The sequence below is a fragment of the Candoia aspera genome, chromosome 4, assembly GCF_035149785.1.
Source record: "Candoia aspera isolate rCanAsp1 chromosome 4, rCanAsp1.hap2, whole genome shotgun sequence".
In the NCBI taxonomy this organism is placed as follows: domain Eukaryota; kingdom Metazoa; phylum Chordata; class Lepidosauria; order Squamata; family Boidae; genus Candoia; species Candoia aspera.
In genome coordinates this window covers 118,432,957-118,456,548 of record NC_086156.1, presented here as the reverse complement: position 1 = coordinate 118,456,548, position 23,592 = coordinate 118,432,957, and the positions used below count along the sequence as shown (strand labels likewise).

General features: G+C 58.2%; 3 protein-coding genes across 7 annotated transcripts; 2 read left to right on the top strand and 1 right to left on the bottom strand.

Annotated features, from left to right (window-relative positions):
• Positions 1–2,461: 2,461 nt before the first annotated feature.
• Positions 2,462–3,729, bottom strand: LOC134497260 (salivary acidic proline-rich phosphoprotein 1/2-like). The gene is made up of 2 exons (XM_063302927.1): positions 3,528–3,729; positions 2,462–3,022 (listed from the first exon to the last, which is right to left on the bottom strand). The coding sequence occupies exons 1-2, from the start codon at positions 3,727–3,729 to the stop codon at positions 2,664–2,666; spliced, it is 561 nt and encodes a 186-aa protein (XP_063158997.1). The 3' UTR covers positions 2,462–2,663.
• EPO (erythropoietin) lies at positions 3,180–8,686 on the top strand. 2 transcript variants are annotated; one of them, XM_063301727.1, is made up of 5 exons: positions 3,180–3,754; positions 5,013–5,140; positions 5,462–5,551; positions 5,646–5,813; positions 7,087–8,686. In XM_063301727.1, the coding sequence occupies exons 1-5, from the start codon at positions 3,742–3,744 to the stop codon at positions 7,222–7,224; spliced, it is 537 nt and encodes a 178-aa protein (XP_063157797.1). In that variant the 5' UTR covers positions 3,180–3,741; the 3' UTR covers positions 7,225–8,686. The 2 variants fall into 2 exon arrangements, with proteins under 2 accessions (XP_063157797.1, XP_063157798.1); XM_063301728.1 differs by having other exon boundaries at positions 3,666–4,535.
• A 1,838-nt stretch (positions 8,687–10,524) lies between these two features.
• Positions 10,525–21,501, top strand: TFR2 (transferrin receptor 2). Of its 4 annotated transcripts, none has more exons than XM_063301726.1 (19): positions 10,525–10,704; positions 12,593–12,647; positions 12,836–13,058; positions 13,643–13,835; positions 14,203–14,343; positions 14,420–14,531; positions 15,313–15,435; positions 15,810–15,926; positions 16,153–16,292; positions 16,433–16,605; positions 16,749–16,868; positions 17,089–17,171; positions 17,502–17,565; positions 18,035–18,102; positions 18,221–18,297; positions 18,667–18,751; positions 18,966–19,193; positions 19,817–19,957; positions 20,324–21,501. In XM_063301726.1, the coding sequence occupies exons 2-19, from the start codon at positions 12,615–12,617 to the stop codon at positions 20,564–20,566; spliced, it is 2,364 nt and encodes a 787-aa protein (XP_063157796.1). In that variant the 5' UTR covers positions 10,525–10,704; positions 12,593–12,614; the 3' UTR covers positions 20,567–21,501. The 4 variants fall into 4 exon arrangements, with proteins under 4 accessions (XP_063157796.1, XP_063157792.1, XP_063157793.1 ...); XM_063301722.1 differs by having other exon boundaries at positions 10,612–10,704; positions 12,596–12,647; XM_063301723.1 differs by lacking the exons at positions 10,525–10,704; positions 16,749–16,868 and having other exon boundaries at positions 12,070–12,647.
• The last annotated feature ends 2,091 nt before the right edge of the window (positions 21,502–23,592 follow it).

Sequence of the window (23,592 nt, the reverse complement as noted above, 5' to 3'; positions counted from 1 at the left end):
AATCTGCACCCCCAGAGAGGGGGGGCCTGGAGGGACATGCTCTGCCATGTCGTGGACCTCTCCGGGTTTCCAAAGGTTGCCATCTTTTTCACACTCTGCACACTGTTCACACACACACACACACACACACACACACTCTTGTGTCCGTAAAGCACAGGTGGATAACTCTCAGGCAGGCATCACTGCCTTAGTGCAATTACTTAAGTTAACATCCCTTTGACGAGGCCCTTGTGGGCAAAGTCTGTTCCCTGAGCTGCTTTCCGGCTCATTTCAGAAACCTGGGGGCAGGGGAGGTCAACTGCATCAAAATGGAAGGAAGCTTCACCCCTTTTATGTTTGGATGACGCCTGTGATGCACCACGGGGGCTTCAGTTAGACTACTTCTGTCCCTAGAGAGTGTTTTTCAACCTTGGCAACTTTAAGCTGAGTGGACTTCAACTCCCAGAATTCCTCAGCCAACATGTGCTGCCTGGGGAATTCTGGGAGTTGAAGTCCACAAAGCTTAAAGTTGCCAAGGCCTAGAGGTTCCACATGGCCTCCGCTGTCTGGTAGCCTTCGACACATTGCTGCTCCTAACTCCATTTCCTTGTACAGCCTTCTAAACTGGTGGCCCTCCCCACGTCTTGCGGCAGTGGGTTCCAGAGGCCAATCGTGATGACAGAATTAACCCATTTTCTGCTTTTGCACAATATCCTGAACCTTCCCCTCCTTCCATGGCTGGGGCTTGCCAGGCAGGCAACATGCCGAGCCACCCAAAAGAAATCCAGGTCAAAACTAGCTTGCTCTTCAGATTGTGCGAAGCTGAAGTCAGGAACGACCTGGCCGGACAGGTAGAGTGAAGGTGGCCCTTCCTTGCCGCTCTCCGACCTGCCACTCCTTGGATGTGCTCAGCAGGTTTTCATTTAGGGGAGAAAGGGGGGAAAAAAAGAACACTCTCGCAACAGACCAGCCTGTGCTTACCTGACCGTGGTTTGCTGAATTAAGCCAGTTGCCTGAGCTTGCCCAGCACTGGTCGCAAAGTACGACAGCCGCATTTCAGCCTAACCTTCCGCAGCGTGACATTTGGCACTAATGTTTTCCTTTTTCCCAGCACTAAAAGGTCTCCCAGGGCCCCCCGCCCTTCCCCCCCCAGCACGGCTCCCCAGATCCTCCGCCAGCATCATCTGCAGACTCCGGGCAGGGCTGTCCTGCCGTGACTGCAGCCGACCGGCCAGAGAAAGTGCTACGGGTCCCCCCGCCTCTGAGCCGCCTGTAGGAGCAGCCCCCAGCCTTCCTGAGGGCTGCCCCCCCATCCCCCCCGTCCCCAAGCGCACTCCGGCTGCTGCTTAAAAAACTGTTTTTTCCAAGGACCCTTCCCTGCTGAGCCACCCAGCACAAGTACATAAATTGCTTTTACCAGAAACGGAGTGGATGGGACAGGAAGCGCAGGATATCCTGATTGGGCAAAAAAATTTAAAAAAAAAGCCCCGCTTTACTTATCAGGCCCAGCCGCACTTTTCAATCCACAGGGAATTCCAGGCACCCCTGAGTGAAAAAACAGAATGAAATTACAAACGACATTAACTGAAAGCAGAATTAAGGTTACTCAAAAGGCTTGACTGGGGAGTTTCCCTCGTAATGAAGCGGCTGAAATGGATAAAGCTTGAGGCAAGGCCAGGACTGGGGGGGTGGGGGGGCTTCGTAGGAAAAGGTGACCCACCCGGTTCAGACATTCCCAGTGGGACACAGGCTTGGAATGGCTGTTTCCAGCCATTCTGTGCATCCTTCCTATCCCCTTCTACCAAAGGGGGCCCTTTGCTCTTGTGGGGGACAGCCCCTCTCCTGTCACAGAGCCTCTGAGGCTAGTCCACAAGGTCAAGGAAGACCTTCAGCTGCGTTCACACAACAGGCAAAGGCTGGCTGGATTTTCCGGGCCTCGGTGGTGCATTGTGTGAATGCAGTGGGGTTACTCTATGGTTTCATGTTTTGCGCAAACCCAGAAAAGGGTCAGATTCAGTCCCTGTGTTGCGTAAAGGCCACCGAAGAGTACAGGAGCACACACACAGCCCCACAGACACACACTGAGCAACTTGAAATTAAACACTGCAGGTGACAGGCTTTGCAGACTGTAGAACTGCACAAAGCGAACTCTGATTCCCTGTCCCAGACCAGCCAGGTGACATCGGGAGAGCCCTCGAGCCCCCCAGCACAATCGCAGGAGAAGAGCAGGGGAAGCGAGGAGGTCCAGGCCAGGTGGGGGGGTGTCGAACGGCCCTAAAAACACGAGGAGCTTCCTCACACGCCAGACGCGCAGGCTCCCAGGCAGGACGAGTGAGACAGCGGGCGGTAGGGGGGGCACTGGTGAAGCACTCTCTCTTTGGGACTTGGGGCTGCACGTGATTTTTTTTTGCAGGGAAGATCATCCCCTGAACTGCGCCAAGATTTCTGAGATCCTTGTTTGCAGGCGGGGAGGATGGGTTAGGGCTGTTCCTGGGGTGTGTTCTCAAACTAATGATTAAGCCTCCTTTAGGGATTAGGCTACAGACCGGCTGCGTCCACACAACACCCTTCACCGGGTGGAGCAAAATCCGCCCGCCACCTTTTCTGCTGCATCCTCCCTGGGCGGGTTCTGCCAGGGGGTGTGTTTCCGGATGCCCATCCAGGAGGGGCTTTGCCACCCACTTTCAGAAGGGGGGACAGAAAGGGGGAGGCGGTGGCGGGCAGGACCCCGGTCGCCAGGCCGCTCGAGGGCCGGGGGTTGAGCCGATCGGCGGCGTGGGGGGGACACAAGACTGCCGGGCCCCACAGGGCCAGCTCTGGCAGGCAGGCGAGGGTCCCCCGCCAGAGGATTCCTCCTTCTTCTCCCCAGAGCGTCGCCTGGGAGGAAGCGGCCAGGCCATCCTTGCCCCGTTTCTGGCACCGCTCGGTGGCCGGCCGCCAACGCGCTGACCTTCTCCACCTCCACGCCTTAACCTGGGGCTGGCCAGGGGCCAGGGGAGACGTGCTCCGTCTTGCGCGGACCTTCCCGGAGCCCTGGAGCGACCTGCAGAGAAAGCCCCCTTGACTTCCGCCTGGCCGAGGGAAATCGCCCATCTCTCCCGGGGCCGGTCCAGTGACATTCTTCTCTTCAGAGAAGCAAGGGTGCCTGGCGGAGGGGGGGGCCCTCTGGGACCCAGAGCAAAGAGATCAGGCGGATGAAACATTAACCGTGCCCCGTGCGCCTGGTGTCGCAGCTCGGGAAGCGCTGGCCGGGGTCTGCAGGAGGAGGCCGAGGGGTCGCGTGCCCCCGAGCAAGCCTTGGTGGGACATTTTGCCCTGGGCGAGGCACCACCAGCCGGCTCTGCTCGTCCGCGGGGAGGAGACGGCTGCCGTTCCCCCGGCACCGCGCGTCCTTCCTCCGCCCCGGGAGCGCCAGGGAGAGGAGGAGCCGCAGACTGCCAGGGGTCTGTAGGGACCCCCAGACGGACGCCGGAGCAGGGACAAAGTGCTGGAGAAGGTCGTCCCGCGGCGCAGAGGCCTGGCTGGGAGGGGGCGCCTTTAAAACTCACCTGGCAGCGTGGATCGTGGCCCCTGTCTGAGCCTCTGCTGCTGGGGAAGCCAGCGGGTCGGGGAGCGACTCGGAGAGCGAAGGAGAGGGAGGGGGATCCATCGCTGGAGAGGACCCGCGGGCCAGCCCAGCCAGCCGCCCCCAACGGTGGCCGTCGATGGAGAGCTGTGCAGCAGGAGGGGTCCGGTAGTTGCTGGGACCATGAAGTTTTGGCTATGGGGATACCTGGTAAGTTGTGTTGTTCTGCAGGCTGCCAAGGGGGAGGGCAGCCCAGCGGTGCCAGCCGCGGCGATCGATGGCGCTGGGCACTTGCCAGAAAGATTGGCTGCAGGGTAACAAGCAGGGCCCAGGGAGCTGCTAAAGGGCGCCCTTCCCACCCATCAAAGTCCACAGTCTTTGGGGGGTTGCCTATCATCCCCTGCCTGGAGAAGACCTGGGATGGGAACGCCAGATTTTGATGATCAGGGTTTCGAGTTTAGCCTCTCGGTTAAAGCCAGACAGTTTGTCACCAGGGAGGACCGCAAGACTTGTGCGGTTGGGCAGGGATCTTGGAGAGAGGAGTGCTGGGTGTGTGTGTGTGTGAAGCTGCTGGAGTAGGGACCCCTCAGCAATCAGGGTGGCAGGAGACATTTCCAATTCTAGCCCTGTGAAAACCAACCCTGCCAGGTGGGCTGGGGGCATCATCTCAATACTGCAAACGGGAGAAAGGGGGCAAAAACCCCAGGTTCAAGGGAACCTGCTTGCTGCAGACTTGCACCTTTCAGAGAGGGGGTGTCCGCAGTGGCTCTAACAGCAGGTAGAAAACGAGGCTCGCTTGGCTCCCCTTTGGGTGCGCGGGACCGAGGACGCTGCTCGGGTGGCCTGAACCTGAGGATGTGGGAAAAATCTTGCGCATATTCCCAAGTTAGACCGCCCTGGACTTTGGACACCCTGGAGAGAAACCAAATTAGCAAAGCACGAAGGAATGGAAGGGGCTGATAAGGCATCTGTCAACGCTGCAGGCTTAGAGGTGAGGGCTGAAGTGGGCGTGTGGGGCAGAGGAGGTGAGAAATGCTGAGTCGCAGCCACAAAGCGGAGGAAGTGGGGAGAAAGGAGATGTAGGGAGATCTGGCTCAGGCTGGGAGGAAGCTCTGGGACCTGGCTGGCAGCTGCTGAGCCAGTCCCCAGGTTTGAGGGTGACCCCAGGTCCCTCCTTAAGGCTAAACCCTTCAGCCAGGCACGGCCCTGGGAGGCGGGTTGCGAGGTGGAGGGACGGGCTGGCCAAGGGGGAAGGCCAGGCAGGCTCCCCAGCAGCAAGGGCAGAGACACAGGGGCCCCAGGCGCCCAGAAGACAGGGGAGAGTCAGCAACCTGGAGCAGCCAGGCCGCCTGTCCTGCCCCGAGCAAAGCCGGTGCCTGCCTGGCAGCAGCCAGCTCAGGGCAAGTGCCCCGGCAGCATCTCCCGGCCACCTCTTGACCGCGGCCTTTGCTTCTTCCCACTCGTGCAGGGCTGATCCTTTTCCTGTTAGTGTGGGGATTCCTGGACCCAGCCCTGCCTGCCCCCGCCCGGCCCGTGTGCGACCAGAGCGTCATGAACAAGTTCATCCAAGACGCCAGCAAGATGGAGAACGAAATTGTGAGTTAAGTCCAGACACGGCTGCCCCTGACAGGCCCATCTCGCTGGCCGGCCGAGCCCCCCCATTTCTCAGTGGAGCACGTTTCTACCTGAGGTTTGCACCAGGGGTCCACTGTCCTGGCGCTGGGCCTGGGAAGGAGGGACCAAGCCCGGGACGATTCTGCAGAACCCCCAAACAGAGGCGGCCCGCTGGAAGACAGATCTGGCAGCAAATGCCCCTGGTCCAGCTTAGGGCTCTCCTGTGGCCCTGAAACTGCAGGAAGGTCTTCCAGGAACGTTCCAGAGCCTCGAGGCAAAGAAAATGTCCCGGTTTTTCCACAGGTGGAACTTTGCGAGGATTCCTGCGACTTGCCGGAACACGTGACGGTGACGGACACGAGGGTGCATTTTCCTGACTGGAGAGCAATGAATGTAAGTCAGATCCGGGTGATGCCGGCGCTGCAGGGGCCCCGGGGCCAGGAGGGGCCCCGTCCACTGACTGCCTCCTCCCCCCTCTCTCTGCCAGAGGTCCAGGCAGGCCTTGGAGGTGTGGCAGGGCCAGGCCCTCCTTTCCGTGGCCATCGGCCAAATCAAAACCCAGCAGCCGAGGATGCGGCCCTTCCTGCGCCAGCTGGAGGTGATGGAGAGCGGCCTCCGGAGCATCCGGGAGATCCTGCGCCGGCACAATGCCCAGGTGAGCCCCTCAGGGAGATGGTGGCCTGGAACGGATGGCCAAGCTGCTTGGGCAGCTTCGAGAGGTGAGGAGGGGCTTGGCCGGGCTCAGCGACTCCCTGCGGAGGAAAAAGTCTTGAATGTTCCTGCCGGTCAGAAGTCTTCTGAGGAGTGGGGCCGGGAGTGGGGGCTTTGCAGAGACCCAGAGGCCCTCTCTTCTCCAGCCGTGGGAGACACAGAGAGAAACGGTGCCCTCAGCCTCATTGTCTGGGGAAACACAACTGTGCTGGCATTGGTGCACTGTTCTGCTTAGGAACAGAGGGCTGGTTCTGCAAGACACACCTTGTCAGGTTGGCAAAGACCTTGGTGGGTGCCTCTGCGCAAAAGGCAATGCTGGCTGCCAGCTACCTTGGCTAAGCTTCTGGAGAATGAGTGTCTCCTGTGGTTTGTTCATGGTTAGGTGTTGTGGGCACCACTAGAAATGGTGACAATTCAGGAAGCCAGCTAGTATGGTCTGGTCTAAGGCTATGGGGCAAACCAGGAATTACCTGTCCTGGTTCTGCACCATCCATCTGGCCTGGAAAGATGCACATGAACGTCCTTTGCTTTGGAGGAAGGACAGCTGGACAGGACCGGTCCTCTTGGGAGGACGGGAAGTAGCCAGGGTGAGGGGTTACTTGGGGCAGGAAGGCCACAGTGGAGTCCTGGTGCACCAGGATGCCTCTTCGTGCTTGTTCCAGGTTCACACAACCGTGAAATCCCAACACGGGTGGAATAAACAACCACAGGGACGTCCCTGCAACATGCAGAGGCCAAGCAAGTGCATCCTTTCTGGCTTAAGGGTGCCGCTCGGTTCCCTCAACGTGTTACGCCAGGGCTAAGTTCCCCCAAGACCCTGAGCCCCTAGTCAGTGCCAAGGCCAGGTGAGGTAGGTTCACAGCTGGGTTGCTGCTCACCTGGCAGCTCCAATTCTCCCAAAGCCCAGCCCTCCTCGGCCTCAGGAAGAGGCAGACTTTCTTCCAGAAAAGCCTCAACAACAGGGCCATGAGGTCCCCTTGTGGCGGGAGGGGCCACGTGGACCAGTTTGCCAAGGAGGAAGCATTTAAACGCTGGGTAAACGTGGTATTTCATGCGAGAGAATATCGAAGGGGGCAGAACCGGGAGAAGTCGGGAAGGTGGGGAGAGCAGAGCTTTTGCAAAGAATCCTGTTAAACTTGCAGGCTTGCACGGTCTGAACTTCCCTCCTTAACCATCTCGCCATCTCTTGTTTGACCTTGCCTGTCCCTCTTTTGCAGGCAGATCCCCAGGATGAGGCGTCCCCCCGGACTTTGAGTGTGCAAACTGTGAAAAAACTGTTCAGCGTTTACTCGAGTTTCCTCCGCGGAAAGGTCAACCTGTTCATCGCCAGCGGGTGCCAGGGGAATGGCAGGTGATGGGGAAGGGCTGCTTCCAGGCCACTCTGCATGCCTCCCCATGGTGGGGGGATGCCCTTTGGAGGCCAGCTGACGGGGGTCCGCTTGCTTTATCGGCTGCTTGAAGGACACATTCGCACACGCGCCCGGCACCCGGCTCAGCCTGTGCAGATGGCGATTCTCTGTTCCATGCTCTTGCTGGATTGGGCAGCTGAGGAGCCGCCGAAAGTCACTTCTGCACGCTTCTAGGTGCCCCCTGACTCTGGGACCCAGTGCGCGTCCTGGCTGGCCCTGCACTGCGCGGGAGCAGAGGGGCCGGGCCGGGCCAGCCTCGGAGGGCCGCCTTCTCCAGGGAGACAGTGGCAGGGGAGGCTGCTCTGCTCCAGGGAGTCAGGCCACTTTTGCCACCAGCATCCAAGCAAAGGGGAAGAGACCAGTGCTGAAAAATTGGATTTCCCCAAAGCAGTTGCTCCGCGGGGGGTGTCAGTGGATGTGCCTGTGTTGACGCTCAAAATCTGCACCCCCCAGTCTGTGGCTCACGCAGCTGAGATTCTTCCCAGACGCTTACAGATGTGAGTGAGGATCCAGAGTCAGGTTCTGGGAATTCCCAACTTCCCAAAACGGGAAAAAAAAATGGCTGGGGAAAGGTTGGGTCTGGGGAGGGGGCACTGCTTGTGACCTAGATCTGCACAAAGTTAGTGGGAAGCCGTGGGGACGTTTTTGCCTTTGCTTGAAAGGGGAGGGGTGTCTGGGGAGGGCATCTTCTGCCAACGGCTGGGCGGAAGCCGCTCTTTCGAGCAGAAATCCTTGCACACTTGCACACGGGGAGGCGGCCTTGGCCTGAGTGGGACCTACTATTGCCTACGCAGGGCCCGCTTGCGTGGCGGTGATGAGGACTGGACGGACCAGCTGGGAATCGAGGTTATGCGAGACGTGGCATTATGACCATGCCTGGCAGATGTCAGTCAGATCATGGCTGGCTTGGGAAATTCAGCTCTGGAACATTTTAACTTAAAATCCTACGCTTTAAAGGTTCAACATTTATTGGCGGAACGCTTCCTGAATCAACGAGAGATAAGTGCATTTCAGAAGGATGGAACCCCCTCTTCTTCCCACCTACCAAATGTGAAAAAGGGACGCCAACATGAGTGATTGACAGCTGCCAGGCAGCGCATCAGGTCTGCTGACTCTGGTGCGGTTAATCGGCTTCTGCCCAGCCGAAGCTACCTTAAAGAACTGCCAGGATCGGGTCTGCTGTAAACATATGTATAGTTTTGCTCGAAGGGACGTCTTGAGAGTTTATATTTGATACTAAGTTAAACATGTACAGTTTTCTGAATATTTATCGTGTTTATTTCGGAGAGCAGCTGGTTTGTAAATTGGTTCCCAGAAATGAAAACTCCCTGAAGGGTGGGATTTTGGCAGGGGGCGCGTGGTGGTTCTCGTGGATCTTGATTAAAAGCTGCAATGCTTCCCTGAACAATCCAACCTTTGCAACCTTTGCCTTTCTGAAAAAGGAGCTTCGGGCTAGTGCGGGAGGAGGCACTCTGCACATGCCCAGAGGCACCACTGCCGCTTTGTTTGCCTACTTTTTCTCAGCCTTGGCGACTTCAAGCTGGGTGGACTTCAACTCCCAGAATTCCCCAGCCAGCCTGCTTCATGGCTGGCAGGGAGGGGCCACGAAACGCGAGATTCCTGGAGGGCTCGGGGCATTCAAGGGTATGCAAGCCGCCAAGCCGTGTGGCCGTTGCCTTCTGTCCAGGATGGGTTCACTTCTCCCTGAGACCCCCTTCCCCAAACGCCCCCTTCCTCTGAAGGAAACCGCACAGGAGGATTCAGAGCCGCACGGGCCAAATGCCCTCAGCGCTCCTGCAGGCCAGTCGAGAGAGGCGCCCCCTTCGACCAGGTGCCTGCAAGGTGGGTTGGGCTACAAGGCCCGTGCTCCCCAACTGGCGGGAAGGCTGCTGTGACGGCTGAGTCCCGGGAGAGAGGCCCGCCCATCTGGGGCCTCCACCACTGAAGCAAATGTTGCAAGTCCCACTAAGACTCGGTGCATGGAGATTGCGGGCGGGCGGGGGGGAAACTTTTACACACCACACCAGTCTCACCTGGTTCAACATGCCCCTCCTGGGGGCATCTGATCCCCCCAAGCAACGGCACTGGGGCTCCCTCTGTCTTCATCGGTGACCTGTGGGGAGGAAGGGAGCGGAGAGGGAAGGGAGAGCAGGCCTCTCCCCGCAGAAGGGAGTCTCCTCTTCAGCCCCCCACCTGCCTGGTGCCGCGGAGGGCGCAGCTCTTCTTCCATGCCACGTCGAGCGTCTGACCCACCCCACCTGTGAACCCAGCCTGCCCCCCCCCCCACGTTCAGCCAGCATCCCTGCCCATCGCTGGCTGCCACCGGGTGTCCCTTCCCCTGCCCACACTTCCAGTCCCTCCTTCCTCTGCTGAATTCAAGCCCTGCGTCTTTCTTAAAAGGAGAAGGACAAGGAACGTCTCCCTGGGAAGGAAGGCGGCTGTTTGCTGGGCAGCTCTGGCCTGCCCCTTCCCAGCCAGCACCCCAGCAGTGGCGGGTGCCCTGACGGCAGTGCCCAGGGTGTGTGTGCTGTGTGCTCTACCTGTGGGACTACCGCTTCTCTGCAGCAGCCCTCATGGCCCCCAGGCCCCAGCACCACTTCCTTGCTCATCAGTTCATCTGCTGGGTCTCTGGCAGGTCCTGGGCTCAGCTGGTGGGCCAGGAACTGGGCACCCCTTCCCCTTCCATCATGGTGGAGAAGGAGGGGAGGGGTATTTCCTCAGGTCAGCTGGACAAGTGGGGCAAAATGCCATCTTTGCCGCCCTGACCGACAGCTGGACAGCTGAGCTTCACCTGCCTGGCCAGGCTAAAGGGGGAGAGGCCAAATCCACCAACCTTCCTGGATTGGGATGTAGCCAGTTGTGCGGACTTCAACTCCCAGAATCCCTCTCTGCTCAGCTGGGAGCAGAAAAGTTGCACCAAAGAAGCAAAGCCTCTGGGGCAGCCTCTGGTTGAGTGACCCAGCCCTTGTCTACCCCTCTCACCCTCTGGCACCCTGGTTCCCCCAACCAGCTACCCAGCAGATGTATCGGGACTCCAGTGCCCAGAATTCCTACAGAGCCCAACACATCTGGAGGGTGCCAGCAGGAGAAGCTGGGAAAAGAGGTGTGTGGACTTGGGAGGGGGTCGGCGTGCTGCTCTGCCCTCCCCAGGGACCCTTGGGATTGAAGGGGAGCGTGCAGCACAACTACCAATATTTTGTGGAGCCTGGCTCAGCAGTTTAATTGATTAAGGGCCCCCGCCCCCAGCAAAAGGCAGAGCTTGACCCCCCCTGCAGCCGGAGAGTCAGCTGCTCTCTGGGAGGGGGCAAGCGCCAAGGGCCGGCCCGGGAGGGAGGAGCAGGCGCTGCCACAGGCAAAGGAGCACCTCTGGAGTCTGCCAGGACAATCCGGGGCTGGTGGGGACACGGGGTCTCCTGAGAGCCAGCGGTGAGTTGGGGGCTCTTTGGAGGGAGGGGGAGCAACCCCCCCAGGCACATGGGGTGGCTGTGGGCCACGGTCCCAGAAGACTGGGGGGCTTGGGAGGAAAAGACGGGGCTGGCGTCTCTGGCCCAGAGAGACCCTTTATCCAGGAGGTGGGATTGGCATCACCCAGAAGCCATTGTTGGGGGGGGTCTGTGCATATTCCCCCCATTCTTTGGCCCTCCTTGTGCTGGATTTTGTAGCCATGTAGACCCAAACAGTGCAAGGTGTGGGTGGTGAGGATGGGGGTGTGTAAGGGAAGCCTCCCTGCTCCCCACTTCTCTTCCTCCAGGGGTTGGGGGGCACCATCTGCCTCCCCCACGACCCTCCGAAATTGCCTTCTCGTTCCTCAGGCTGGCGGGGGTGAGCGGGACCTGGGGCCCTGTTCCCACAACCCCCTCGATCAGGTCAGGGAAGGCCAGCAGCTGGATCAGGGTTCATCGGGCGGGGGTGCTTTGTGTGCCTGTTGGATGAGCAAACCAGGCTGTGGTTCCTTCAGCAGCAAGGATAACGGCGTTGAAGGGACACAGCCAGGAGGAAACACGTCAACTTGCTTATCAGGGTTACTTTCACTTTACTATAAATTAAGTTAAGGCCAGGGAATCAAGCTGCCGGCCACCCACTTCAGGGGCGAAGGGGCTCCTCGGCCTGCGCAGGGGTGGGGGGCCCGTCCCTCAGAGGAGGAGGCTGGGGCCGTGTCTGGAGGAGGAGAAGGACGGGGCCGTCCGAGTGACCCCCAGCTGCCCCCCCAACAAGGCAGAGCCGCTGTGGCAATCGGGTGTCGCAAGACCACAGCAAATACTTCCTTTGCACGTGGCACGGAGCTGGAGGCCGGATCAGGGCGGAAAAAGCCGTCCCGGGCCTCCCACCCCCACCCGCTCTGGCATGCCCGAAACAAGCCGACTGCTGGGCAGATGTTCACCTGATGCAGCTCTCCCCTCTTCAGCCAGGGCTTGGATTTCTATACAGAAATAACTCCCAACAATATTGTGCCAGAGTGTTGATTGTTGTGGTCCTTTTGCCAAACAACCACAACCCTTGTGTGTGTAATTTTTTTCTTTCTTTTATTTGAAGTTTGAATTCGAATTAAAGGCACCAGAGTCCACTGACGGGGAGGAGTACACCCCTGCCCCACAGCCCACCCCAAGATGTGGGGTGGGTTGCTGTAAGCTGGCCAGTCTGCCCCGGATCAGCAACTCGTGCCTCCTGTCTCTTGCTGGCACGAACTTTTAGAAAGTTCGGGAGAGGCTTCTCAATCCGGAAGTAGCCGAGCCCAGTTCTCTGCCTGCTTTGGATGCCAAGAGATCTAATTCTGTCTTTTTGAGCCCCTTGGGTCGGGCGAGGGGCTTCTATCCGTGGGAAGGATGAACTTGGAAGCAAAGCAGGGTTGGCCCTGATAGAATGTGGATGGGAGACCACCAGGAAATCCCAGGGCTGTGGGCTGGAGGTGGAAAAAACACTGGGGAGAAGGCCACGGCCAACCGCTCCCTCCTCCTGGCAAGAAAGGAACTTCTGTGGATGGCTTCAGACCCAGCTAAGAGAGGCGTGGGGGGAGAGGAGCTCCCAAGAGCCAGCCCCCCCCCCCAGTGTGCCCTCCTCCTCGAAAGCCCGCTGTGCAGGGCTGCCTGGACCAGGTGGCCAGGCTGCGCAGCTGTTGGCCCAACGTCAGGGCCAGGAGGGCGCCTGCCTGCCTGCGCCACCCGATAACCCGCTTCGTGGGCCAGGTCCTGATAAGGCGGCTGCGCCAGGCACGTCTCCCGCAGGGCCAGGGGGGCCGGGGGCGGGGGGGCTTGCCCTGGTAACCGCCTGGTGCTGGCGGAGCCTCAGCCCTTCTGCCTGCCTCTCTCCCTCCCAGCAGGGCTGCAGTGGGACCCACGATGGAGGCTTGGACGGCCCGCCTGCAGCGAGCGGTAAGGCCAGTGGAGCTCCCGCAGCCCTGAGGCCGGTCCTGGCCCACACCAGCCCCCTTGCTCTTGCTTGGCTAGAGGACCACCTCATGCAAGGCCACGGGCCCCACTCCCCTTTTATTCCTCGAACAACAACCCTGTGAGGTAGATGGGGGCCGAGGAGTAGTGACTGGCCCTCCCCCATACCCCAGGTCAGCCAGAAGCCCGGGCGCAGGTCCTACACCATCTACCGCAACGCGGCGGAGGACGATGGGGACCCCGATCCGGGGGGGCTTCAGATCAAGATGGAGGAAGCTGATGGGGCAACTGCTCGCCCCCCCTGCGGCCAGAAGGCTGTGCCTCCGTCTGCCTGGCTGAAACGGTGGAAGGCAGGGGTGTACCTGGCCCTGGTGGGCCTCCTCCTCCTCGTCATAGGTGAGACCGGCTGATCTGGCCTCCTCCCAGCCCTGCCAACTGGCAGCCCCCAGGCCGGGCCACGTTCACCCCCACCCTGCACGTGGGTGCAGCTGGGCCAGCGCATCCGAGGGTGTGGGAAGCCGGCAGGAAAGGCCGGCAGGGTGCGGGGTTCCAGTCTTGGGGAAACCCGGCCAGGGCGGGGCAAAGTAGAGTTGAGCACAGAGGGGGAAGCTCTCCTCCTTCTCAGGACGCTGGAGCCCAGTGAGTCCCTCCGGCTGGGTGGGGCAGGCCAGCGGCATCCCTCTCCAAGCAAGCTGTGGTGAGCTTCTGGAACTCGCTGCCACAAGGCACCACGATAGATCCCAGCGTGAAAATCATTCAAGGGATTAGATAAAGGGGACTCAGAAGCAATGCACGGGCTGAGTCCCCAGTGCTGGGGGGTCCAAAAGGGCCCCTCTGCATATTTTTCCCAGGGTCCTCCATCCCTGGGGGGGCTTCTCCAGGCCCCAGTGGAATTCATGAGGCGCCCACGGGGGCCCCTCTGGCTGGCCTCAGACCCTCCGGTAACGGCAGACCCCTGCCCTCTGCCCCGGCCCCTCCAGGCTTCCTCCTGGGGTACGTCTCTTCCCGGAGGGGGTCCTGCGCGGCATGTGGAGACTTCCTGCCCATGGTGAACGAGGATGGCCCCTACCACCCCGCCGAGGACCCCCGGGGGCCGCCCCCCCTGTACTGGAGCGACTTGCGGGAGATGTTCCAGAAGTATCTCAACGAAGAGAAGATCGAGGGGACCATCCGGTGAGCAGGCAGCCCTGTCCACCCCCGTGGGGAGGGCCCTGAAGCGACGAGGACGGGCTGGGGGGTGGCAGTGGGGTTCTCCGGGGGCAGGTGGGACCTGAGGGGGGCAGCCGGGGAAGGACTTTCTCTCCTGCTCAGCAGTGTGGGGCACCGCCCCTTGGAGGGCCCCCCAGCCAGCCAAGGAAGGGAGGGGGTGAGGGTCCTGAAATGGGGCCTTTGGTCCCGTCCCTGCAACAGGGTCTCGCTGCTGGAAGAAGAGGGGGGCGTGGGGGGGTCGCAGGTGCAGAACTCTCACCTGGCAAATGATAGGACCCCCCCCGTGTGAGGAGGGGCACCTCACAGGTCGTCTCTCTCCCCTCCTGGACAGGAAAATGAGCGAGGGCCCCCACCCGCCCGGCTCCCCTCGCCTGGATGCCCTCTCCAGCCACGTCCTGGAGGCCTTCACTGCCTTTGGCCTGGACCACAGCTGGACAGACAGCCACTACGTGGGGCTGCAGCGCCCTGACCGGTCAGTGGGGCTCGGGGGGCGCTGGGGAGGCTGGGTGCCGCCAGGCCTTTTAACTCGTCCTGCCCCGCTCTTGCAGGCGGCAGCCCAACTTCCTTCGCTGGGTGGATGCCAGCGGGGCTGTGACAGAGGAGCTGCTGCTGGAAGACCCAGAGGTTTACTGCCCGTACAGCGCCTCTGGCACCGTCGTGGTAAGGCTGCACACACTGAGAAACACACCCTTAAGGCCCACAGACACAGCCGTGCCACATCCCAGACACAGTGGCTCAGAGGGAGCCATCCTCTCCAGTCTGCCTGTTCTGGTCCTGGCTTATCCATGCCAATCCAGAGTATCAGAGCCTGGGGGTCAAAAAAGTCAAGATGGCCATGCGCTTCAATTGCACCATTGTGGCTGCCATTTTGACTGTTCTGACCCCACCCTGTGGGCACCCTATTAATACCCCGTAAGAAGGTTGTCTTCAAAGGGAGAAGAACATTGAGTGATTATAATTATGTCATTGCTTATTAATTTTGCAAAGTGTCTCTGTCACACTGAAAGCAGCACTATTTATATGAAGGATAAAATCCTAAACAATAAAACAGGATAACGTTTATTTTTTTAAATAAACAGTAACAGAAATATGACGGATTAGAGGCCAAATACGTCAAACAGCCTGAGAACACAGCAATGGCCATGTACTTTTTAAATAAAGATTTTGTTGTCTTTTTTTTTTGTATTTTTGAGCAACTTTGTAATCTGCCAAGGAAGCCGTAGTTACCGGCTGAATGAAAAGCATGAAGGGGAGAGTACGGTAGACTTTACCCAGGGCTGGAAGCTCTTCAAGGAAGGTGCCAAGAAAATCCTTGGCTCAGAAGGGGGCAAGATGGGAATGGTGGTCTTTCTTTGCCCTCTTCCCAGGGGGGGCATTGTCCTGCCCCCCCATCTGAAGGGCCCCATCTCCTCTGAGCAGCTTTCCCTCCTCCTGTCCTCAGGGGGGCCTCGTCTTTGCCAACTACGGGCGCAGGGAGGACTTTGCGGTGCTGGAGCAGCAAGGGGTGAGTCCGCGGGGCCATCTCGTCATCGTCCGTGTCGGGAAAATCAGTTACGCTGAGAAGGTGAGCCTGGATGCCTCCCCCCCCACCCCGGTAGGTACTAGGTACCCCCTGGCAGAAAGATTCTGGGCAATGGCTGCGAGTCATGGGGCATCTCCTGCCAGTTGTGTCCAGGGTAATCTTTTGGGACATCCTGCCAGTGCTTGGGGGAGGGGGAGGCAGGATTTCTTGATCCTGAAGGTGGATCTGTGCAGAGGGGGGAGGAGAGATTGCCTCTTTCCAGCAGGGGGGGGCTCCAAAGCACCATGCCTGTTGAAGGGGGAGGGAAAGGGGGCTCCCTTGGGAACCATGCAGAGCAGGCTCAGGTTCTTTGAGCGGGTGGGGGCCGGTGTCCACTACTGAAAGGCCATGGGTCACCCTGAGCATGTTTCCCCCAGGTGGCAAATGCTGAGGCTGCCCAGGCCAAGGGGCTTCTCGTTTACCCAGACCCCAGCGATATCCCGCAAGATCCCCGCAAGCTGGGGCTTTTCCCTAACATGAGCATGTATGGACATGTGAGTAGTGGTTGGTGGGGGGGGGTCAGAAACAGTTGTGGATTCCCCCCTCTGGCACTCTGCTTCCTGGCCGGGCCATCCAGACGCACTGGGAGGCTGATGCGAAGGAGGTGGAAGCAGGAGGCCCCTGCTTCAGCCTACTCCGAGGTAGGCTGCCTTTATGCATGGAGGTTCTGGATGGCTTTCCCAGCTCACGGTGCGCCCTTTTCCCCCAAAACCCTTGTAGGTCCATATGGGGGCTGGGGACCCGTACAGCCCTGGTTTCCCTTCCTTCAACCACACCCAGTTTCCCCCTGTAAAATCCTCGGGGCTGCCCACCATCCCTGCTCACCCAATCAGTGCCGCTGTGGCTGCCCAACTGCTCCGGTGAGTAGCCGAAAGCTTTGGGGGGCATCGGGTGGGGAAGCGGACGGACCAGCCTCGGGAGGGAAAAGGGGTCACCTTGGAGGGCGGGGGCATGCCCACCTTCGGACATCGCATTCACGCCCCTTCTGGTTGCCTTGCAGGCGGCTGACGGGCCCCCCGGCCCCCCCGGCCTGGAAGGGGCACCTGCCGGAGGTCCCCTACCTGCTCGGCCCGGGGGAGCCCAGCGCCCACCTGCAGCTGGGCGTGCACAGCGTTCGGCAGTCGGTCATGATCAGCAACGTTTTCGGCTGCATTGAGGGCAAATTTGAGCCCGGTAGGTTGGGCGGGAGCCAGGGGGGCGGCAAGGCAGGCAGGCAGGCAGGCGTTTCAGGTTCTCAGTGTCCTGCAGGCGAGACTTCTCTGGGGTCCCTTGTGGTCACTTTGTCCCTTTGCCTCCACATCCTCCGGACCTGCTAGACCACTACCTAATTGTGGGGGCCCAGCGGGACTCCCTGGGGCCAGGAGCCGCCCGTTCCGGCGTGGGCACCGCCATTCTCCTGGAACTGGCCCGCACTTTTGTGGCCATGGTGCAGAACGGTAAGCCAGCGGGGAGCGGTGCCAATGTCCACCAGCCATAAAACGGTGGTGGGAAAAAAGATGGTTGCCTTGAAGGGGATGGGCATAAGGGCACCCTTTTGAGCAGCAGCTGATGGGGGCCACTTGGAGCTGGCGGGGGGGGCTGGAACAGGGACTTGGAAGTTATGAGTTTGAGGAAAGCTGTCTAGAGGCGATGGAGATCCTGTGCCCAACACTGCAGGGTTCCAGCTACGAAGAAGCCTGCTGTTTGTGAGCTGGGATGCGGGTGATTTTGGCAGTGTGGGCTCCACCGAGTGGCTGGAGGTAAGTGGGGCTGGGATGCATGCGCTGAGCCTGGGGGTGCCCCATGGGCAGGCCAAGTGTGTGTTTGTGGGGGAATGATGCTTGCACCCCCTTTCTTCCTCTGGGTTTGCAGAAAAGGGGTGCACGCCAATCTGACGTGGCCCCCAAGACCCTTCCCAGCCAATGTGTCTGTCTGTCAGGCAGCACATGGACCAGAAACCTCGACTCGAGGCCTCAGCGATGGGAGCAAGAGGGCAGCTCCTCCCAATGGCCCCACAGCGGGCTCTCTGAATGCGGGAGCCCCCTCCCCATTCCCATCCCCCTCCTTAAAACAGACTCTGGTCTCTGCAGGGCTACCTCACCATGCTGCACTTGAAGGTCGCCGCGTACATCAGCGTGGACAATGCGGTCCTGGGTGAGTGCGGGGGGGAGGGCAGCCCAGCCCCTCGAGAGAGCCCCTCAGAGAGACTGCTGGGGACAGGGCGGGTCAGCATCCCTAGGGGGTCTGCAGAAAGGAGGAGGAGGAAGGACCAGGCCCACAAACATCCTAGTCTGCTAAGGAGCTACTAAATGTGTAGAGCTGTGTTTCTCAAGCTTGGCAGCCTTAAACTGTGTGGCTTAAAGTATGGCTTGCTGGCTGGCCAGGGAATTCTGGGAGTTGAAGTCCACACAGCTTAAAGTTGCTAAGCTTGAGAAACGCTGGTGTAGAGACACTGACCGCTCTCATCCCCAGCCAGATGGAAAACGAGAACCAAGGAAAGACATTGGTGGGAGAGTAGAAGGAGGACTGGAAGATGGTTATGGGGACAAGAAGAGGGAAGATTTGGGAATGAGGGCTAGAACCTTGGCTCTGAAGTTTGGTGCTTGCCTCCCTCTCTTTGCAGGAGATGACAAATTCTTGGCCAAGACCAGCCCTGCCCTGACCAGCCTCATTGACAAAGTCATCAGGCAGGTGAGAAGCACCTTTTTGGGGGCAGGATGCCCCTGGAACAGGGATCCAGGGTGGAAGGAGGCGAAAGCTGTTTGCCAGGGAGAGGGCTGGCTCTCCATCCCCGACCTCTTCCCTGCAGGTGAGCAGCCCCAGTCGCAGCGGCCAGACCATCTTTGAGCAGATGACGGAGCAGGGTCAGCGCTGGGAGAGCGAAGGGTAAGACCCCATGTACGCCCTTCACACTGAATGCCCTCCCTTGGATTCCCTTGCTTGGGGCCCCCAAGCCCCCCCTTTTGTACCCCTGAAATAATAATAATAATAATAATTATTATTATTATTATTTATTAAATTTATGCACTGCCCATCTCACTACAAAACAGGGCTGAGTGCCAGCATAAGCTAAATGTTGGACGACAATGAGTAACGCAAAGGAAAAAAAAATCTGTAGCTTAATGAACCCATTTGGTTTATATGGGCTCAAAACCTCAAGAGGAACGGACAGCAGGGCGCCCTAAGATTCAACGCCTGCCTCCCTCCCTCCCCTATTCCTCCTTGTGACCTCAGCAGCTTCTCTCCCTTCCACAGGATCCAGCCCCTCCCCGTGGACAGCAGCGCCTTCGCCTTTACGTCCTTTGGGGGGGTGCCGGCGGTGGAGTTCTCTTTTGTGGAGGTGAGGTGCCCACCCCCTTGCCCAAAATGTGGGGAGCCATCCCCACCCAGGCAGTACTGCAATAAACGGGTACTGTTTCTTCTTCCACCCTTAGAGCGGCCATTATCCTTCCCCGCCTCCCCGTTCCGGAGAGGGCGCATCTTGGGGAACAGTGCCCCCAGCCCCTTCCCTGGGGGGCCTTCCAGATTTTGCCAGTCTCCCTGTCCCCCCACAGGACTCACGGTTGTACCCCTTTCTCAACACCATGCTGGATACCTACGACAACCTCAACCGGGCTCTCCAGGGTCGTCTCCCTGCTGTGGCCAAGACGGTGGCCGAGGTGGTGGGGCACCTGCTGATCAAGCTAACCCATGACCACCTCCTGCCCCTCGACTACTGGTGCTACGGAGATGTTCTCTTGCAGAAGATCGCCCTCTTCAACGAATACAACACCCAGCTGAAGGTTGGTGCTGTCACATTTTTCCCGTTGAGGAATGCCCGTTTCCCTCACATTGGCATTTCTGCAAGACTGCTTCAAACGGTGCTCCCCAAAGGGTGGATTTCAGCGTATTTGTGTACTGTGCGTTAGCAGACCAAGATCCGTAGGTTCATCTGAAAATTTGGGGGGCTCCAATTTCTCAACCTTCCCACCTTGCAGGAGGAGAGGCATGTTATACTCGACAGTGGCCAAAAATCAGGAGGAGTCAAGGGGCACCTCTTCAGATTAATCCATTTTACCTAGATCGGTGTTTCTCAGCCTCAGCAACTTTAAGAGGTATGGACTTCAACTCCCAGAATTCCTCAGCCAGCGCACCTCTTAAAGTTGCCGAGGTTGAGAAACACTGATCCAGAGGCTTAAACTCCTTCTGATTTTTAGCATCCGTCCCACAGGGGAGCACTCAGCTTGCTTGCCCTGGTGCAGTTCTCATGGCTCCCAGCAGGGGGCACACTGGCAATAAACATGCATTCTCACCTGTGGTGCCACCTGGCAGGTGAGGATGCTCAGCCCTTCTTCTGGGAGGGGGATCCCTCTGCCCACTGCCGGGGCTTCAATCCTTCCTCTCTCCCCTTGTCATCCTTGCCCAGAGCCGGGGGCTCACCCTGCAGTGGATGTATTCGGCTCGAGGGGATTATGCGCGGGCAGCAGAGAAGCTGCGGAGGGACATCTACACCTCGGAGGAGCATAATGAGAGACTCCTGCGCATATTCAACGTCCGCATAATGCGGGTGAGGCCCGTGGACCGGAAGTGCCGGGGCCGTGCTTGTCTGTAGCTTGCAAGCAAGCGTGGGGTGCAAGGGCTCCCCCTCACCCCACTGTGGATTGCACAGGGGCGCAAAGATAGCTGCCCAAATTCCTGCTCTCCAGAATCTTGGGTAGCTGAGAACCAGGAGGCGTCTGGGAGGCAGACGCCCCGATTCTGGGAGATCATGGATCGGCGGCACCGGGGGTGCAGGGATGGGGGGAGCCCACGGCAGTTGCGCCTGAGTTCCTTGCCCGCAGTTGCCCCCCGCCAGGCACAAGCATGCCTCTCCTCCTCCGCTGGGCCCCCCAAGGGCTGCTTAGAGGCGTCTCCTCTTCCTTCCCCTCTCCAGGTGGAGTTCTACTTCCTGTCTCAGTACGTGGCGGTGACGGAGACTCCCTTCCGGCACATCTTGCACGGCCGGGGGCCCCACACCCTGGGGGCTCTGCTGGAGCATGTCAGCCTCTTGCGGGATGCCCCGGAAAGGTTCAATGAAGCCCTCTTCCGCCGGCAACTGGCCCTCGTCACCTGGACGCTCCAGGGGGCAGCCAACGCCCTGAGCGGGGACGTCTGGAACATCGACAACAACTTCTGACCTTTGGGCAGCCGCCACTGCCTCTCTGCTGGAGCTGAGACCGAACTCCCGCCTCTGCCACCTGCCCGGGCCTCCGAGTGTGGAATCCGGCGTTGGAGCCCCCGCGATGCTGTTCCCCCCACCACCGTCGTCTGGATCGGCGCCTGGTATCCAAAACGGCTCCCGGTTGGGGGCCTAGCAAAACAGATCCATTTGGCATGTATTGTATTTTTGGCAAGCACACGCATGTGCATGCTCACACACAGGGGTTTGTTTCAGCTCCAGCCTTTACAGGTAGTCCTCCTTTAGCGACCACAGTTGGAACCAGCAACTTGGTCTTTAAGTGAAGCGGTTGCTAAGTGAAACCACAACTGTGCGTATTATCTTACTTCAGTTTTCCTTTGCTTTACAGACCTGCAAAGGTCGTAAATGTGAGGATTGCTCCTAAAGTTACTTTTTTCATCACCGTCGTAACTGCGAATGGTTGCTAAATGGGGCAGTTGCTAAACGAGGACTACCTGTAATCTTTTCTATCTTCCCTCTTTCCACCCCCATTCTTAATTTATCAGTGACAGGGTTCACTATGAATGGTTCATATATTGCTATGCAATAGAGTGCCTTGTTCCTCCAGTGTTAATTGCCCTCCATTGGAATTGCCCCCACTTACTTGCTCCGCCAGATTTATCAGCAGCAATGTCTGCTATAAATTGAATTGATTTATTGCTATGTAATAGACAGAAATCCTGCACCCTTTCTTTTCTTCCTTTTTCATTCCTCCCCCAGCTTTTAATTCATTCATTGCTCTTTTGCAGATCCTGACCCCCCCACGCTTGATAATTTATCTGTTTATTGCCATGTGATGGAATGAAAAGCTAAGTTACTTTCTCAATAATGACAAGGGCCCTGTTGGTTTATCAGCAGCAGCGTTCATTATAAATTTTTCCTTATGCCCTCTCTCAGGTTATTCTTGCGCCTTCCTGTTGATCCGGCTGACCAAACAGGGGCATGCACAGAGGCAAGAGGCCTGCTCCATTTTAGGTGCCCCCTTTTGACCAAGACCTCTGGCTTCTTGTGTGGGGGAGGACACTGGCACATCAGGGCATCCCCAAGTGACTTATTCTGGAATAAGAAACCAAGGGACCTTTTCCAGAACATACAATGCCACTTGCACCTTCCCAGGACATTTCAGCGGGGGGTGGGGGGAGAGAAAGGGGCTTTTGAGCACAAAGCTGCTCTGGGTGAATAAATGCAGAGAAATCTCTCACACACATCCCATTTCCACGCCTTGTCCTCTTATCTCTGGAAAGGAAGGGAGGCTTTCCACTTCTCAGGCACACAGCCCCTCCCTGTGGGCCCCCAAGAGAGGATGAGGACCCCAGCAGTCGCTGTTCAGAGGGGGCTTAGCCCTGTATTGCAGCCCCCCTACAGATCGAGGGCCCTGGGCTTGGCACCTTCCATCTCTTCTTTGCTGGTGGAGCCCCAAGGACCTCAGGGGATTTTAGGCAAGGTGGCATCATGGCAGCTGACCTCTGCCTGGCACCTTCAAAGGCAGGCCACGCCTGGAGGGCCCCACTGGTAAAAGCCTTGGAGGAGCTGCCCATGAGCTGCCAGGGGCCCCTGGTGCTCACCAGAGAGTCTGCCCAGAGCAGGTGGGCTGGGAGCCCGGCTGGCATTGCCCTCTGGCCTTGATGACTCCCAGCCTGAGAAGAAAGAGGGCACCGGATCAGTACCAGGAACTGCTGAGAACATGTGCCCCCCCACTGGAAAGGCAAGCTGCAGGGGAGATGGAAACAGGCCTGATTTTGGAGCCAAAGAAAAAAATCAGAGTTCAGGGAAACCCCCAAACTGGCATTCAGCTCCCTCCTGGGGCTCAACCCTTGGAGATTTCCATAAGATGCCTTCTAGATATTTTTTGGTCCGAAGTTCCCATCCAGACAATCACCTTGGAAAGTTATGGGGACTTCTGAATGTTAACCAGGCCCAACTCTGTTTAGCTTTTCAAGATCAACTCACAAATAATACCGGAGTGCAGGATGAAATCTACCGCTGCCCATTCATAAGTCACTGATGGAAAAGAAGGGCATTGGGCACTTCACGAGGTGTTCAAAGGGAATCAGACCAATTTATTGAGGGGGGTCCCTCAAGAGCCACTGGCCACAGCAGCCAGTTGCTGCTTGCTAGAGGAGGGTCCCCACCTGATCCTGAGGGCTGGGGTCCCACTAGAGACCCCATTAGTCACTAAATGGATTTCCAAGCAGACCGGCAGCTCATGGCCTTTGATCAAAGCAACTTGGCCATGGTATAAATCGCCTTCTGTTGATTTGATCGGAGAGATCCATGTTAGTCCATGGTAGCCAAACGTCAGGAAGAGTCTGGTGGCCCCTTTTCTGGCTGACAAATCTTATTAAAACACAGAAGCGTCTGCCTTTTACAGGTAGTCCTCGCTTAACGACCACAACTGGGACCAGAATTTTGGTTGCTAAGTGAAGCAATCATTAAGCAAATCTTTGCGGCAGTCATTAAGTGAATCGCTGCAGGCATTAAGCGAACCACATGGTTGTTAAGCGAATCACGCAGTTCCCCATTGATTTTGCTTGCCAGAAGCTGGCTGGGAAGGTCAAAAATAGCAATCACATGACCACAGAATGTTGCGACAGTCATAAATATGAACTGGTTGCCAAGCGCCCAAATCATGATTACGTGACTGCAGGGGATGCTGTGGCAGTCATGTGAGGAACAGCCGTCAGTTTTTTCAGCACCGTCGTAAGTCTGAACCGTCACTAAACGAATGGTTGTTAAACAAGGACTACCTGTAATAAAATTTGTTAGTCTGAAAAGATCACCAGAACTCCTCCTGACTTCGTGGATTGGCTTGCATTTTGCAGCTCAGCGAGCCAAAAGGGGTTTGGGGTGGAGCTGTGAAAAAAATCCCAACTGTGGTACACATCCAGATGGCCTTTTAAAATTTTTATTTAGAAAAAGAGAGAGAGAGAGAGAGAGAAAATAATAGTTATGTTTTTCCTTTCTGACTCCAGACATTTTCAAGT